General features: G+C 47.3%; 1 protein-coding gene across 1 annotated transcript in view; it reads right to left on the bottom strand.

Moving 5' to 3' along the window:
- Positions 1-1,693, bottom strand: part of GALNT14 (polypeptide N-acetylgalactosaminyltransferase 14) — a 95,017-nt gene extending 93,324 nt beyond the window's left edge. The window contains exon 1 of the mRNA XM_041474024.1: positions 1,273-1,693. Coding sequence (XP_041329958.1) covers positions 1,273-1,401 — 129 coding nt within the window. The 5' untranslated portion in view covers positions 1,402-1,693. The remainder of the gene's footprint in view (positions 1-1,272) is intronic.
- Between the last annotated feature and the right edge of the window lie 16,604 nt (positions 1,694-18,297).

Genomic DNA, 18,297 nt, shown 5'->3' with positions numbered 1-18,297 from the left:
TTTACAAAAGCCTGAAGAAACCTCCTCAATCATTTTTATTTAAAAAAAACATGGAAAACCAATAATTCCTCAGGATGAAAAAATCAAAGTAAGCTTTATGAGTTCTGACTTTTCTTTTTCCAATCAGGTTGTTAATTCAGTTGCTGAGGTGACAGACATATATGAGACTCTCCAAAGATTAGGCAAACACCTAAAGCTGTCACATATTGCGGGCCAAACACTGCTGGGCGTCACTGGTGCAAAAAAAAAAAGGGGGTGAGGGCTCACACCCTTCCACTGCCACAATAACCCCAATCTTGGCGTATTTTCAGGAGCTGGGCTCTAACCCGGATTAATTAATTGAAGATTTACAACAGTACAACTAAGCAGTATCTAATCCATGTCCTTTGGAAAGTTAACCCCCAGCTAAGCCCCAGTTGCTCTCAGCCGAGGAGGAGAGGACACGGGACCCGGAGAGGAGCCGGGACCTCGTTCAGCCGAAGCTGTTCGCAGCTTCCCTGCTTTTCGTCTGGGCAGTGAAACTCCTTTGATTCACTCCCTTGTGGAGCGAGATGCTCCTCGCATCTCTGCCGTGCTGTCACTGTCACTCCGGGGACTCAAACACGACACGGAAAGCCGCGATTGCACGGGCACCCTCGTCCCAGGCGGGCCGGGGCTCCCAGGGCAGCCGCCCTGCCCGATCCTGCCCTTCCACCACAGCCAGCCGCCAAAGCCCCGCGCTTTAACCCGGCTCTCCCGGCCCGCGTACGCCAAACACGGACCATCCAAGTCTGCTCCCCGCTGGTCCCGTCAGCCCGGGCAGGACCGAGCCCTTCTCCTTTAGGGCAGAGCTCGGGAGCACGGCGTGACCCACGGGGGAAAGGAGCCGCCGGTCCCCCACCCGTGACACGAAACACGCGTTTCGTTTCCTTGGGGCGCACCGCTCCACCGCTCCCCGGAGCCCGGGATGCTCCAAGTTGGCGGCGGGACAAAGGGCCGGTACCGCCGGGGCACCCCCGATGGCCGCAGCCCCCGGTGAAGCGGGGCGAGGGGGGGCGGCTGGGGCTGCCGCTGTCCGAGAAAGGGGAGAGGGAAAACCAAGCCCGGGGATACGGAAAGGGCCCCAGTGACCCCCCCCCGCCCCTTGCAAAGGCACAGGTTCGGTACCAAACTTGAAGGGGAACGCGATGGGGTGGGGGTCCCGAAAACCGCCGGGAACTTCTTCCCCGGGCGGCGGCGGCATCGCGCCCAAGTCCCGCCGGAGCAGCCGCGGCCCCGCCGCCCCTTCCTTACCTCCGGCGTGTGTCCCTCGGGCTCCGCCGCCTCCAACTTCCTCCGCGCCCCGAAGAAGAAGAGGAGGAGGGCGGCGAGCCAGAGCACCCCCAGCAGAGACAGCGCCAGCCGCCGCGTCGGCCGCCTCATCCTCGGGAGGAGGGAAAAGTCCGGCGGGGGCACCGGGAGGCGCTGGGGGGGAGCCGCGGGCGGCTCGGGGGGCAGCGGGAGCGGGGCTGGCGGGGAGGACGGTCTCGCCCGCTCGCCTCGGAGCCGGCGATGCGAGTCCCGGGCTGTGCATGCTCTGCAGGGGAGGGGAGGGGAGGAGGAACGGGAGGAGGAGGCGCCGGGAGGAGGGGGGCTGGAGCCGGAGCCGCTCGCCGGGGAAAGGTGCAGCGCGCCGGCAGCCGGGCTGGACACCGGGGAGCTGCTGCTCTGCTCGCTCCCGGCCGGCGGGCAGGCAGCCCCGGGGACGGGGCAGCGAGGGGTGTCTGCGTGTAACCGGGGACGCCCATCCCTCTGCCCTGCCTCCGTGAGTGAGTCCGGGCCGCTTGCACGCGAAGGGATGCGCGGGGCTGGGCAGCGCCGCTGCGAGTTTGGACCGGGTCGGTCCCGGTCCCGGTCCCGGTCCCCGCCCGACTCCGGGGCGAGAGGAGGCCACCGTTCAACAACACACAGAGGAGGCTCAGACATGATGGGAAGATTAATTTAACCAATTGAAACAGCAGGGGGAATTCAGGTAGGTGGAATTTAATTACTGGATTTGGAAGAGAAGATGTGTGTCTCCAGAGCTGTCAAGAACACTTAAAAAATAAAATCATAATCATCAGCTGTTGGTATTCCGGCAAGCAGCTTAGTGCCGGGCCAGGGTCCTGCAAGGACGGCCCTCAGCCATCATCCCTGTCCCATGGGGTGTTCCTTGCTGGCTCCAAACACAGCCCCAGCACAGCAGGCTTGGCCACACAGGGCAGCCAAAGTGGGAATTACAGGCGTTGCTGAGGGGAAAAAAAACACCTAACACAACTACAGAGTAGGACTCCAGAAAAGAGCTGTCTCACCCAGCTATCCCTGCTCACCTGCCTGAAGCTGCTCTTCCGATCTTGCCACTGACAAGTAGTACATGAGCTGAGCAAACCTTTGCAGAAGACATTAGAGAATAAATTAAGTATTGGAGCAGATGTGAGTCATTCATGTTAGTACAAAAACTATAGAACAAACCCCATAAAAACAGGAATCCATGCATAAAGTAACATATGGAATGAAATAGAGATAAGATGTCAAATGCTGGGAAGTCCAATGCACATGTTGTAAACAACCTCTCCTATGCATTTCCCACACACTTCTCCTGGCTTTATTATTTCCTGCAGTTGTTTTCTGTCACTTGCTAATTTATCATTTGCGATCTTCATCCTCTGTCCTCCTCTGATTTATTTCCAGGGCTCAATAAGCCTTTCTCCCTAACATAATCCATGCCTCTCAGGCCCAACATTCACAGAAAGATGCCCAGATAAAAATTTCATTAGCATCCACAAAAAGGGACATTTCTCTTTCTTTGTTTTAAAGCTGTGTGACTTTGAAACACCTTTACCAGAAGGAGGAAATCCAGGTCCAGCAGGCAGTTAGTTTGAACTCTGTTTTACAGCCAAGCAAGAGAAGAACTAACCAGGTGGGAAGAGGGCAGAAAGCTCTCATGCCCTGGTGAGCCACCAACCTGATGTCACATGGGAAGCCCACACCAACCTGAAAATGCAACCTGTTCCCATGGTGTGCATCATTTCTCATGCCAATTAACCTTCCTCAGCCCCATGTTCAGGGTAGCTGGACCATCACACTTCACCTCTGCCACCATGAGACATCTCTGCCCGACGTAGCTGGGACCTACAGGTGCTGCTCTCTCCCCAAACTGTTGCCTTATGCTTTTTCCTGACAGCCTAGGTAAAACACCTGAGCAGCTTTCAGCAGCTGAGGAACATCAGTGAGAGTTTTTACATGGCTTATAGTTATTTTCTTGCCTTCCTACTGTTGGGACAGACTGGTTGCTACCCCTCACATATCTCCTTTGGATCAGGAATGGCTTTCTGACCAAACAGATCACCTTGCCACAAGTAGAAAATAACCATGGGTGTTTTCCTGCCTGGGACAAAGTGACCTTGGCTGCTGGTAAACGGTGTTCCCCCAACACATTTTCAGAGGGTGCTGAGTTCTTCTTGCCAGACCTCCCTCTGTGCAAGGAGAGTTTTTCCAGATAAAGGCACCTGGAGGGTGTTATCATTCAAAGCTGGATTAAAAACCTTGTCTTTTTTGTAGGTCAGACTTTCAGGGGAAGCTATTACAAAATACAGAGAGGAAAGTATAGAAAATATCAAGGAAATACATTACAAATTAGATTACAGGTAAGGTAATAAATAGGACATACCTGACAAAAATGCAATCAGATAATGCTTTCTTATTACCTTGAGAAACAACTCCCTCTGCTGAGAGAAAGCTTCACTGGCAGGGCTCGGTGCCGTGATGGATAACTCGCTGTGCCTGGCAGAGAACGGGCAAAGGGCCGATGCTTCCCTGCTGGCACTGCCAGCGCTCCAGCCGGGGGGGACGCTGTGCCAGTCCCTGCTCTGTGCAGCTGTCCCGTGTGCAGGCAGGAGACCCCAGGAGCTCTAGCAATGCGTCATTCTCAAGGAAGTACATTCCTCCTGACAGTGTGTCTGTGTGCTGGGACAGATAATATGTCAAGCAGATGATGGTAACAGCTATTTAAACAAGAATAAGGCAAGAATACAAATGTGGAGGTTCAGAGTTATTTGAAGTTGTAGACTTTCAGAGATTTGTATAAAAATCCTACTGCAATTCCATTAAAACATGACAATAAAAAAAAATCTGTTGTATTATTGACCCATATCTTTCCAATTTCTCTAATTTTTTTATCTGCCAATCTCAGCTGCTTCACAAGTGAGGTCCATAACATATTACCTGTTTCCAACACAACAAAATTTACAGGCAGTACAGCCAGAGACAGAAAAACAATCTAGGAAATGGGTGGCTGGCATTTGTTGGTATCAGCATTGAAAAGCTGATGAAAATGATTGTTTAATGAAAGGAAAAATAGGACATGATTTCTGAGTGGGAGGGGGACTCTTCACAATCACAGCTTCAGACAGTGGCCCTTCAGGTCCTTTGAGGAATGGGTGGAAGGGGAAAGTAGCTTTCTTTGCTGTATCAAGGACATCTGTAAAGCACATTTCAAGGGAATCTAATCTCACTGGGTCTACAAAACCAGCTGGACACTGCTTCAGTGCAGTTTTTACTAGGAATACTCTTGGGTTTGAGTTCAGTTCACATCTGAGATTCCATTCACAGAGTGTTTCTTCTCCAAAAGGATCACAAATACTTTGCAGGTTTTTCTCAGAAAGTTGAAAGGGGCTTAAACAGATACAGTCAAGAAGTGATCAGAGGAAAGGATCAAAATCCACCCCCAGCTTGGGGATACTGAGGAGTCTCAGCTGAACATGGGAGGTTGTTGTGAGATGGAGGAGCCCCACTGAGCTCTGGATTGAAAGGGGCTTCTAGGACAGAGAGCTCCACTGCCAGGGGAGGATCTGGTTCAGGCAGCGGCTTGGGGTAGCCCAGCACTCAGTGCTGTTCCTGGCAGTGCACCATCCCCATGGAGAGGTACTGCTTGCAGAAAGACTCTGCAAAAAAATAAGAGATCAGCGTTTGAAAGGGTCAGCATGGTGATAGGTGGATATACAGGGGGCTGGATTTCATTCAGTGCTGCCTCTGTGGTGCATCCTCCAGGCTCAGGGGAAGATGCTCATTCAGAGGTTCCTCTCCCACCCCTGGCAGAGGGTGTGCTACTGTGCTCCCAAAGAGCTGTTTTGACAAGTGCTGAGCACTGGCCTGTTTCAGCAGGAGCCAGCTGTCCCTCGTCACCAGCAGCAGAGGTGCCAGCCGGGGTGCAGAAGCTCCAGGACAACAAGCCAGCACATGCCCTGGCCCAGCACCACCCCACAGCCCCAGCCTGCTCCCAGAGATGACCCAGAACCATTTGATACCCCTCTAAGGGTGGAGCTGTGCTTCAAATGTGAACAGTCATGTCAGTGACCTCCAGATTTATATTTAATATGGGAACAAAGTTCCCTTTTCCAACCTGTAGCTGTTCAAAAAGCCTCCAGGTCACTTGGTCAGTGTGGGGAGAGGAAGAGCAGAAGTCCTTTGCACAGGAGCAAGGAGGTTGTTGCCTTGCCGTGGTGGTCCCCAGCTCTGCAGCAATGACACCACCATGCTGTGGCCCTGTGGAAAGCTGCTGCAGGGGTGCAAGTGTGTGCTGAGCTGATGGTTCCTACCCACAGCTACCCTCCCACACAGCCCTCAGCGTTGTGAGGGCAGCAAAGGCTCTCTGCCACCTCAGGCAGTACCCTGCCATCTCAAAAAACAGCTTTCATGATGGCTGTTGAAGATAATGTGAACAGTATTCCACTTTTTTTTTTTTTTTTTCTTGTGGCAGGAAAGATCTGCCTTTGTTTTTGTGCTGTAACAGAAGCCAAAAAAAATCAGACCAGTGCTTATATGAAAAATGTTCTCCCCGTGTGCCCTTGGAGAACATCAAAAAATGTTAGAGAGAGCTCTGGCTTAATAGCAGGAGAAGTCTAAGTTAAAATCTTAAATAAACAAAACCAAAACTTTTTTTTGGCTGTCTCCTCTCCCTTGCTGAGGTAGCAGAACTGTAGCTTGTCCTACATCTGCAGCTTAAATGGGAGGGTCAAACACGAAGCTGTGAAGCACTCACCTTCTCCTTTTGGGTGATGGTATTGCTGTGCACCTCCTCACCTACTGCTGCACTTAGAAAGGGAAATGCAGGAGTTCCTGCAGGCTTTTTGCCACTGTCAGTGTTGCAAGCAGATCTCTTCCAGTACCTCTAAAGGATTTTTTTTCCTTTTAATTAAACCGCGAGCATTCTTCTCTAGCAAACTTTCCACGATGGCATCTCCAGTTAATTAAACGTTTAAGCTGTCAGGAAATGCTATGCATTAAAAAAAAATAAAAAATAAAGAGGAGAGCTACTTTAATAGCATTTGTTAATTGAAACTCTCATCAAGTCAGCTGCAGCAACAGAAGCTGCTTCCCGAGTTGATGGGCAAGAGCACACACCCAGACATTTGCCTGCAGTTCCTACAAGTCAGACTCCCACCTCCAGGCTAGTCTGTGGCACTGATGGATGAGGCAGCACTGAGCTCCCTCACCAATGGAACAACTGCAAAGACTTCTCTGTAGTGAAACTGGAGGAAGGCTGGGGGGAATTCTTGCTTACCTCAAGGTATTTTCCATTTCCAGCAACTGCAATCAAATGGGCACCCACTTGTACTTGTGTTTAATTCCCATGCTCCCCAGTCCTTGTCTCCGTTTGCTGGAGCACAGTTTTTTCTGGACTAGATGCACCCTTTACTCACTTACAGCATTTCCAGGTGCCCAGTCATGCCAATTCAAGCAGGTGTGAGAACAAGCAACGGGAGATTTGAAGGGAGACACATTGACTTCAGTGTCTGACTGAGGGACATTTTAGCAAAGAGCAGTTCCCTTGACCAGCCCTGCCTCTGGGATTTATTGCTACAGTAAAGCTTTCTGGATCCTGTCTGTCCTCAGATGTCTCTGGTGCTTGTTAGTCACTTCTGATGCTCCCATTTTCTGGAACAAGCCAGATAAGCGATGGCTGCTGATCCCACAGCCTGTTTTATTCAGTGTTTTGGTGGGGTAAGCTGCCTAGCTCCAGGTCACTGCACCAGCAACCAGTGGCAGGCACTGCAAATGGCCACAAAGGAGTATTTGAGACCAGAGGCAGCAGAGAGTTATATGGGCCAAGCTGCAGCACACAATCAATAAACAGAGCACAGGGCAGGTGAATCTTTACCAGCAGCAGCTGAACCTGGGCACCCCGCAGTTCTCAGCACAGCTCTGGTAAAACACATGCTCCCAGTGCTGCCGGGACTCCCAGGGGAAGCAAAGCTGCTCACCTGGCTGCCAAGGAGCTGTGTGCATTCCCACACATGCACACACCCACCCCCCACATCCATCTCTAAAAGCAGAGAACCCTGCCAGAATTCAGACCAAGCCCTTTTGTTGCTTTGAATGTGCTAAATCAGTCCCTTTTAGCCAGCTGCAGGACTGTGTCTCTCAGACACACTGAAGCCCATAATTGTGGTTTGGACAGGTGACACTCAACAGAATAAAGAACAAGTCATGTGATGGGTGAGAGAACACATTAGCTAAAATAAAGCTTTGTCCTTAAAGCACCTTTAATGCCTCTGTCCTTTTGTGTGCAGGTGTTAAGCAGACTTCAGAATTAAATCTCTATTTCTGGGATATGTAAGTGTGGCCCAGTGCCAACTGGGATCTAGGCATCTATTAACACAGCTGGCAATATGCAATATTGCACCAGGCACTTCTGGGTAAGGAGGGTTTTCACAGCTGGGTGGAAAGTTTTACCCTCATCTTCCTCCTATAAAATTTTTCACAGAAAAAAATCCTGACTTTATCTCTCTCTTCTCCTGAGGGACACAAAAACTGGAGACAGTGAGCCACACATCACCTTACTTCTTAAGATTTTAATCCCATTATTTAGGTGAGGTGTCTAGGAATAGACATTTCTTCATACACAATACAATGCTTTAAGCATAAAGACAGCGATTTCTGTTTGATCAGGCAACCTCCCTCTCAGAACAAATGTTCCAAGGGGCTGACAATTACTAACCCCATAGCTCCCTGACAAATAGTTAACAAGCAGTTACTCTGTACAAAAAGAGTGAGTAATGTCAATGTCTGTGCTTGCTCCACGTTGATCTTTTCATAGGATCCACTGTGATCTCCTACACAAAAACACACACAGTGCTAGAAATCCTGCCTAGGGATTTCTAACAAGGGAATGGTGTTCTACCCTGAACGTGCTCAGGTGGATTAACATCTCCTTTCCCATCACCAAATCATTGTTGTTGGTCAGACAGCAAAGCAGCAGCTTGATTCCCCCACTAGCAGGACAAAATTTCAAGGCTGCTGTTTAGAAAACAAAGTAATGTTTAATTGCACACATTTGTTTTGCTGTTATTGAGTAAGAACAAGTCAGAAGCCCAACAGCATTATTTTTCTTTGCCTGCATAGAACCTCATGAATGCATTCAAACCTGTTAGCGTTTGTTAGTCCCAGAGGGTCTTGTTGAACCAGAACGATCAATAGATGCAAACAGAGCAGGTAAAGAGGCAATCAAGGCCCCAGAAACTTGAAATATTTTCCATTAGGACACCTTAATAACTTCCCCTGAACAAGTATTTCAGTGGCTGGTGCTACAAGCAAGGAGACATCCCAGGTAGGAGCAGTCTGGGCGAGACATGTGAGGGACGAATCTCATCTTGATTTTACCACCTGGAGCAAAAGGTGCTCTGGACAACAAGATGTTCTCCAAATATCTTAGGCCATCCCATGCAGGGGAGGTATTTCACAGGAACTTCTGCATATGGAAGATAATTGGAGGGAACCGCTCCAACGTTCAGGGTTCTGATCTCCTCACAGTAATGAGCACACAAGCAGGGGATGCATATGCATGAGAACATAATTAGGAGTGGTAAAACCTGGAAGATTTTCAAACTCTGTGGCAATTACCAACTTAAACACACAAAAAATTAAGATAGCCTTATACCCAAAGGAAAGTTATTATTCAAAGTGCCTTGCCTCATTATAGTTAGCTGGAGCTCAAACAGCAGGCTGGTGAGCAGGGCAGAGCTGCCTTCCATTAGCAGCAGGTGCTCTCCCTGGGATGGAGGCAGGATGCTGGCATCCTTCTGCTCTTGCCCAGACATCTCAAACAGTCCCAGAATGCTTCATGGGAACAAAAATAGAAAGCACAGGGCACACATGACTGGCAGCTTGGCCTCCCCTGTTGCTCTTTGGGCCTCTCTGGTGAAGAGCATTCATGGACAGAGAGCTATCCTGTGTAAATAGATTCACTAAATAAATGTGGTAATTATACTGAATATTATTCTCAGTAGAAATAGCAGCAGGCAAATGATTTGCATAAGAATTGTGGATTATTCATGTAAATGAATGTGTTATTTGTTTATAGAAAAGATTAAGTCTTGTCTAAAGACCTAGAACTCAGCTATACATAAAAGCAAATACTTAACCAGCCTTTCATGCCTCCACTGTGCTCTGCCCACTTTTATCAAATTCATCTTTGCAGTACTACCTATGTTTTCCTCATCAGTCCATTTTGCTAAAGCTCAAGCTCAAACAGTGCAGGGGATAGTTAATCTTCTCTAGGGAGCTTGTTTGGGCTTCCACTGAAGAATCTTTAGCAGAATCCAGGCTTTTAATCTTTGTTTCAGCAAGCTGAGCCTAGTGGCAGGAGAAAAAGGAGTGGTTTCTAGGTTTTTGAAGAGCTGTACAAAAAGCCTGACTTGGAAGGATGACTCCTTTAATTACCCTCTTCCATGTGCTGAATGCAAGGAGGGGCTTGGGTCTCAGGCTGGCTGTCCCTGCACAGTCCAGAAGCAGCCAGGAGTAGCCTCAGCTTGGGAGCAATTGGGCAGGTGAGCATATCCTTGGCAGCCCCCAAGAGCTGGGCTACTGATGGAGACACTGTGTGCCCACCCCCCACCCCACAGTCTGCTCACCCATGGAGTTCTTTCACCCTGCTACCCAAGCAATGCAGAAGGGATTGATCCCACTGCAACCACCTCCTGGTAACATCAGAACAGCCCCATCCCTCACCGCAGCAATCCCCAGGCCAGGGTTATTCACCAAAGGAAAAACACTGACTTCACACAAAGAGCAGACAAACAGCCTCAGCTGATGCTGCAGGACCTTCACCCTGCCATTCAGCCCTGCAAAGCAGCCAGCTCAGCTCCTGGACTCAGCCCGGGAAGGGCACAAGCAGCCAGCACAGCCTCTGAGGAAAACAGCTTTACCAACAATCAGGAAACCTCCTCTCTGGGCTTTGCTAACTAAAGGCAGCTCTTCATATATTGCCAACCACATCCTGGGCTGCATCAAAGGAGGCAAAGCCACCAAGTCCAGGAAAGGGACTCTCTCCCTCTACTAAGGAGACTCTGCTCTTGTGTGACTCCACTTGGAGTACTGAACCAGCTCCGGGACTCCCAACATAAGACGGATCTGGACCTGTCAGAGTGAGTCCAGAGGAGTCCATGAAGATGCTCAGAGAGCTGGAGCACCTCTCCTACAAAGACAGGCTGAGAGAGCTGGGGTTGTTCAGCCTGGTCCATGGAGACCTTAGAAAACCTTCCAGTACCTTAAGGGGGCACACAAGAAATCTAGAGAGGGATTTTTTTATGTGAGCAGGTAGTGGTAAGACAAGGGGAAATGAGGGTAAGATTTAGACTAAATATAAGGTAGACATTTTTTTCCAATGAAGATGGTGAATCACTGGAACATGTTGCCCAGAGAGGTGGCAGATGACCTGTCCCTGGAAACATTCAAAGCCAGGTCGGATAAGGCTCCAAGTAATCTGGTCTAGTTGAAGATATCTCTGCTTACTGCAGAAGGGTTGGGCTGGGTGACCTTTAAAAGTCCTTTCCAACACAAATTATTCTATCATTCTATATGGCAGGTCATTGAGGAGAAACATTCTCAGCTGATCTTAACTTTCAGGCATATATAGCAGCATGGGCCACCAGAGGGTCTGTTGTCTCTGGTTGTTTTAAATAATTTGAGAAAGGAAGAATGTCTGCCTTGCAGCAGGAAGGGCCTATTTCCTGTCACAGTAAGCTCTGCAGTGACAGCTGTGTCTATCTAGCTCAGCTTCTGGCACCTTAATTCAGCAAAGTCATGTGGACTTCTCAGCTTCCTTCAGCTCCATCAGGTGGTCAGAACTGACAGAAGTTCTTTGATGTTCTACAGATTTAAAGCAACATTTTTCATAATTTAAAAAGTAGTGTTGAGGAATGGCACCTTCACACAGCCTTCCCACCAAACTTCTCTTGCCATTTTGTATTTCCAAGTACTTGTAAACCATAAAAATAAAAATAAAAATGAAGAATAAATGCGAGTTCCTTCTACTGGACTCAGCAGTTTATTCTTGCAGCATATGAATTATTTTCTGTTAATTCATCCCCTATATTCTTTATTTGCTTAGCTATGGGTTGGTTTGATAGAGTATCCCTTTCTTTTTTGCATTTGATACAATTAAAGTTCTGCAAAACTCAGCGGTTTAAACTCTTGGAAATTTGCACACATTGGAAAATATTGATCCATACGGAGGAGGCTGTGAAGTACCCAAGCCTTGCTCCCATGCTCTGCCCTGCACAAGTAGAAAAGCAAGCTGAAATGGAAATTGAGTTCTCAGTAACGTTCAACTCAGCTGTTCGAAAATAATGAGCCCTTCAGATCAAACTACTTTGGAGATGCTCAGGGTTATTTCTCTTGTCCGGATTTGCCCTGTGAGTGTTGGGAGGACAGCAGTCAGAGTCCCTGAGGAGCAGCATCTTAACATCAGGCTGACATTTCCCCAGCCTCGCTGAAAGGGAGAAGTTGTGCACAAGGGATGCGTCCAGCATGGACACTACCTGGGTTTCAGAAAAGGGCTCTGAGACAAGCATGGCTCCAAGTTAAAACAAGACCTCCAATGGTCTGTGCCACACCTCTCCTGGGTACAGTCACACCCCGGTTCTGGGACACGTGGTCCAACATGAGCCAGCTCCTGCAGGACTTCAGACATCAGTCTGCAGAGCTGGAGCTCCAAATGAACAGCTGGAGTTAATGTTGGCCAGAGGATCAGGGGAACACCTCAGCCATCTGTGTTAGTCTTTAGCTACATGTGTACCCATGCTCTAAGAGCAGAAGACTTTAGGAGGAGACAGTTTTTAAGACTAGGGTTATGACTCTGCTGAGATCTGAGATCAAGGAGCAGCTAGGAAGAGTGGGTGATGTTGATATTGTTTTCTTTTTTCATTTTAAAAGGAAACACAGTAAATTACAATAAACACCCAAGATGCAGAGAAGGGTCAACAAGGGTGGGTGCTCCAAAGGAGCTCAAAAAACACCTACTCCATTAATGGGGAGCTGTACCCAAAAACTTACAGAGCAAGCATGGCCCCAGTTTCTGGAGCAGTATTCCAAACTAACTTTTTGGTTTTGAAGAGGGCTATGGAAAGGGACAGACTGTGGTAATGGGCCAACCACAGACATAATCCCACTCCTGCATCCTCTGGAAGCTCAGCACTGAGCTGCAGAGGCAGGAGCCCTCAGCAGCCTCAGCCCAGGCAAAAAGCAGCATTGCTGCTGCCAGCAGCCAGGCTGAAAGCACCCACTCAGGGTAGCTAAAGACCAAATTTCTCACTCTTATGCTCCAGCTCTTCAGCAGTGCAGAGCTGCTTTCAAGCAATAAGTCATTTATGTCTAGCTGCAGCATATTTATGTGAAAGAAATCCTGCTTTTACCTGAAGAAAAAAAGCTACTTTAGAGCAACTACCTCCTTCATTTCACCTCGCTTAATGAGCACTAGCTATAGACATCCTTCTTGTAGCCACATTTCTAGGAGCATGAAGTGCTCTGCATGGTTCTGCAGGGTGCTTAGCTCTTAACCCTTCCCTCCACATTTGATGTGAGCATGACAAGTTAGGGGGGAAAAAAAGGGTCTTTTAAAATTGTAACATTTCATAGCAATCACATTTTGGGTCTTTTGAATCTGAAAACACAATTCCCACATTTGTATGTGATTCATTGCAAATATTCCATCAAAATGTGCTGCAAGAGAAAACTGGATTTATAATTGTTGCTCTCTTAATGGAGATCCCCTGTGCTAGATTATGAGTGAAAATTTTCCTCCTCAACAGCAGTAGCAAAGCTGTGTGAGTAGCTGTCTCACACAGCAGCTGAAAATTTTCACAAAACCAAGTTCGTTTTCAACCTGACTCTTACTGTGAATTTGAGTTCCAAGGATCAACACAATGGTCCAGCTATAACATTAATAGTGATAATGGGGACATGTAATTCACCCAAGAATAATTTTCTAGGACACTTACGGCATTAAACGCTTATTCAATAACAAAAAAGTAGCAGATAAGCCCAGGTAGAGAGCACTTCTGCCTGGTATCTGCAGCCACCACAATGCCAAGCGTGTCCTTCGCAAGTGGCATCACTCTCTGGCACTGCCAGGCTGGGTAGAATTAGTCAGGATTTTGTAGGTTTTTTCCTTTATCTGTGGAATGTCAGCTTCCTACATTACATGGCTGATGTGAGCAAAACAAAGGTCTGCCTGCCCTGGAAGGGAGCGCGATGGAGACATTCATTTCCCCAGAATAGGTAGTGTAACAAATCAATCCTGACTGCACTGATAAATTGAACTTCAAGCTTGGTGATACTGCTTTTCAGGTCTAATTCAGTGTAAGACACAGCAGGAAGGAAAGGCAAAGGCACTCGTTAGCATTTCATTCTGCTCGGAGCTGCTCCCTGAGCAGGGGAGGAAAAAATTTTTTTCCGTCTTCATTTTCACCACAGCATTGCAACAGTTTTTGAGGAAGGTGACATGAGGTTCACAGGAATATGTGGGGGTGTATGTGCAGAGAGAGGTGCAAAAGAACTACTCAGAGATCACTGGCTTCTTGCCAAGCCCCAAACCTTGGGGATGGGGTCATAATTTGAGCTCCTGGATGCCAACAAGAATGAAGTGTGGTTTATGGGAAAAATCCAGTTCCCAGAAGTAAGAGGATTACAGAGCAGCCATGCTGTGGTATGCAAAGGGAGGAGGACCTCAGGAGGCTGAGGTGGGTCAAATCTTATCTCTTACCAGAGCCCCAGGCTGAATACAGATCACTCCCCCAGAGAACTGCAGAAGTACTCATTTTCTAAGTAAACAGCAAGTCCTGCTCTTGTGTCGCATAGCAGCCAGCACCCCGGGAACATGACCTTTCTCCCCTTGGCACTGCAAATAATAACAAAGGGGAGTTTTGCCCTTCAATTTTCTGAATAATGATGAAAACATCATTCACACTCCAGCTTTTCACCCTCTTCCACACTGCAGCACAGGTTTGCATTCAATCAGAGTCTACCAGGACTAACTTTAGCAGAAAAGTCTCCACAGCCTTCCATGAAACATTGACCTGAACAGCTCACAGAGGAAATAAAAAAAGACCTTAGGTTTGCAGATTTTGGAATCCCATTGTCAGAACTGAGTCTCCTGGTGGGGTTGTAGAACTGGAGAGTGGGTGACTGAGGACTGGTGGACACTTGGATTTAGCAGTGGCTTTGACTCCATGTCCCCATGTTGTCTCTTCACTCCCATCACTGCCCTGTACAAAGGTCTGCTCTAGTGGGACACTTTGCACCCTCTCTGCTCAGTGGACAGTTTTCAGACACCATCTGCCCCTGGAAAAAGACTTTTCCTTCCAAAAGCTTAAAAATTTCTAATTTTTATGGTGCCAGTCCAATGACAACTTGCCCTTTAGAGCTCCATGTGTGTGTCATGGAGTTAGGATTACATGTACTGCGTAATAATCAAAACCAAAGCAACATTATTCATTCCATGCAGAGCATCTTTTGGTGTGATCAAAGTCTGCTGACACAGCTCAGAAAGCTATGATAGTGCAGTAGCCATTTGCATGAATAGAATGCCTCTTAGCAAAGGACTGCAATGTGCTTTTAGGTAAGGCAGAAGTCCTGGTGGCCCCACTGTAAAACGGGTAAAAGGTGAGATGTGACCTCAGACAGAGAATTACACTGCAGTGTCCCAACAGCATTTAATTGATTACCCAGAAAGAAACACACAGATTGAGTATTTCTGCCTATCTCAAACCTGGGCCAGCTTGGTATCTCTAGGGTGGTCATCCCTAGCTGCCTAAGGGCAAGAGCCCATGACCTTGGGGGGATTTGCCTTGTGGTTACTTGTCCCCAGAGGACAGCTCTTCCCCTTTTTGCCTAAAACTGCCACAGCTCTTCACTGTGGCCACGACCTCTGCAGCTTTGCTTGTCATTCCTGTAAATCTTAAATCTTTTGGAGTCCTGTTAGGCTTGAGAGTAGAGCCTGTCCTGTTGCCATCTAGATAGAAGCCTTGACCATGCAGAATGCCTGTGAGCAGTGAGGCTGACTGGTATCTGCTGTACCCCAACTGCACCCTCAACATGCACACCAGCTATATCCAGGAAACATGAAATACTTCAGGGGTGTGTGTTTGCAGCAATAAGCTCTAGCTGAAGACTTTGTTTGCAAAGGGTTGATTAGTTCCTTTCAATTTCATCTCAGCCTTATTGTTACAATATACCTCACCATCCATCTCTTCTTCCCACACCAGACATTATTTGCTATTCTTGCACCTGCCTTTTTCAAAAAGGACTTTTATTAGCAATACTAGTCTCAAGCCACAGTCCCACTTTTCTTTCATTTCTGCTAGAGCAATACCACCCACTGCAAAGCTCAGCATCCCTGTAAATGCTGTGGTTACAAACGAATGCATCCTTCAGCAGCATTTCAGACCATTTTTTTCACAATGCACATTGTAAATGAGGAGTAATATATCTTCAGAATTGCCCAGAAAACATTATTCTGTTAGCAATATAAAAGCTTCACAGTGTCCGAGTAGGTGCCCTTGCCAAAAACATTTTATTGTGAGCCAGATAATTCAGTTTGAATTGTACATGGTTTGGTATAATCATTCCAGTAAAGGATTCTTTTACAATTCTGTAACAGCAAGTCACATGGCTCAATAAAGTTTATTGCTGCAAATGCTTAGTGATTCATGGCATGGATGAATTCTGTTTCTTTCCTGGATCAAGTAATCAATAGCAAAATAATCTCCCTGCAATTACATCTCTCTGCATTAAAGAGGTGTGAAGTAAATAAGTACAAAATCTGATAGAAAAAACAATGTGTACAACATTAAAATGAACTGCAATTTGAAACTGGGTGTCCTGCACCAGTTTTGCACACAGCCTGTGGCAGAGCTACGTCCAGCACACTCCCAGCCCCAAATGTGCAACAAACACAGTTGGGACTGAGAGATTTCCCTCCCATCATGTCCAACAGAGCCTGCTGTGAACACTGCACTCACACAGATCTCCCTGGACACTCCCACGGGTGCCAGGGACCATCCTTTCCAGATCATGCTGAGAAAAGCGGGACCTACGCTCCCTCAACCAACGCTTTTGGTTCCTCCAACGCTGCTCCTGCACACAGTAAATCAGTGTTTATAACATCCCCTGCTGAGTTGAGTGCAAATTAAATCAGGCTAATTTAGTTTGCACCATCATGCTCAGCTGCGAGTCACAAAAGGAAACAGAGATGTGCATCGAGAAGAGAGCTGCTGATGGAGCCTCTTTGGGAGCCCGGCAGGACACGGAGCCTCTTTGGGATCCCAGTAGGACACGGAGCCCTCGGCTGCTCCAGGGGCTCTGGGTGTCCCTGCTCCCTCCAACCTGCTCTGCTCCACAGTCTGAACCCTGTGACTTCCCAGTAGGTCGCTCCCAATAGATGATAGATATATCATCTGTAATAAACAAGTACCAACACAGCCATCTATTTATCTGGTTCTAACAGTTTTCTCATAAAAAACAGGATGAAAATGATATTGCTTAGAAACAGACTGTTCTGGGGAATAAAGTGCATGCTGTTGTTTTTACTGCTTAATGCCTCCTGACTGGGAACACTTATATGCAAAGGAGTTCCTCTATAAATATGCTTATGCTATTGCTCAGGCCTCAGTGCAGTGGTAAGCACATCCCTGAGCTCACTCATGCCCATGTTCACTTTCTTATCCACAGTCCAACTCATTCCTGAATATCACATGCACTCTGAAAAAATATTTATGAGATTAAGGACCTAAAAGTCACCAAAAGCCAGAGGGAAGGCTGCCTAAGCAAGCTTAATATAACTCCTTCCTACAAAGGTATTAGAGTGCAATGTTTCATTATATGTTCATTCCCATTGGAGCTCTGTTTCATTTAGCACCCAGACTCAGACTAGGCTGTGCACTGTAAAAGAGCCTCAATTGAGCTGTCTGCAGGAATGCAAAAAAAGGGAAAAAAAAAAAAGAAAAAAAATCAAAGCAGCAACCTGTAACAGTCACTTAGCGTGGAAATTTCCAGCCCAAATAAATGAATGGTAAAAAAGTGGAAAAGGATCCTACAGACTCATGCATCACGTAACTCTCTCATGGATTTTGATGTGAATAATCCCACTTATACCATGTTCTCTAACACTGCTCACAGCCACGCACCTGGGTTGTACTATTAAATTAGCTACAACCTACATTTACCTGCATCCTTTAGAAGTACACACACACACATCCTATAGAAAATAAATATCCAAATATTTTATCAGACAGCTCCTATATCACCCTACTGAGAACATTCATTCCCTGCTAGTCTCTTAATATGGGATCAGTTTACTTTTCAGTGTACTGTACTTTTCAATCTGCAGAGAAAACTCACTGCCTTTCTGAAATAAATACACAATCATCACACAACAAACAGCCGGAGGCTCAGCTCATCACTTGGTCAAATCAAAATAGGGCCACTTGAATAGGGCTATGTTAACTTATAAAAGCAAAAGAGATGGTCTGAATGCTTGCAAATCACTTTCCAAGTCAGGGTTAGGGAAGAGTGTTCATTCACTCTGTGAGTCTCCACCCCTTCTTTCTCAGAAACCCACAGATTCCAGCTCTCTATCACGGACCTAGCAGAACTGTGATCCCTCTATCAGGTGACAAGCTACTCAGGATAGGGGCCTTTTCCCTGCCAGATTCAAGAGCCCCACCACCAAGCACAGCCTCTGGGCACTGCCACAATGTGTGCCTATAACAGCAGCATTACATCAGCATGAAGTAGGTGACCCCAAAAACTCAGCCACCATGCTCCAGGGTGTCACACTGTGCACTTGTGGTAATTGGCATCCAATGGTCTCTCCTTAGTAGGGTAGTCTGAAGTGAAATAGGACTAAAAATAAATACATTAATTAGTAAAACTTCAGTTCACCAAGTCTGTGGTTATCATGTTAAGTCTGCTTGAGGAAGACTTTTCATATGAAGTAAAAAGTTGAAACAAGGCAGCGTTCCT

This window comes from Pyrgilauda ruficollis, unplaced genomic scaffold, assembly GCF_017590135.1.
Source record: "Pyrgilauda ruficollis isolate IOZ18807 unplaced genomic scaffold, ASM1759013v1 scaffold31, whole genome shotgun sequence".
Classification (NCBI taxonomy): domain Eukaryota; kingdom Metazoa; phylum Chordata; class Aves; order Passeriformes; family Passeridae; genus Pyrgilauda; species Pyrgilauda ruficollis.
The sequence above is the reverse complement of the archived record's forward strand: the minus strand, read 5'-3'. Positions and strand labels throughout refer to the sequence as shown.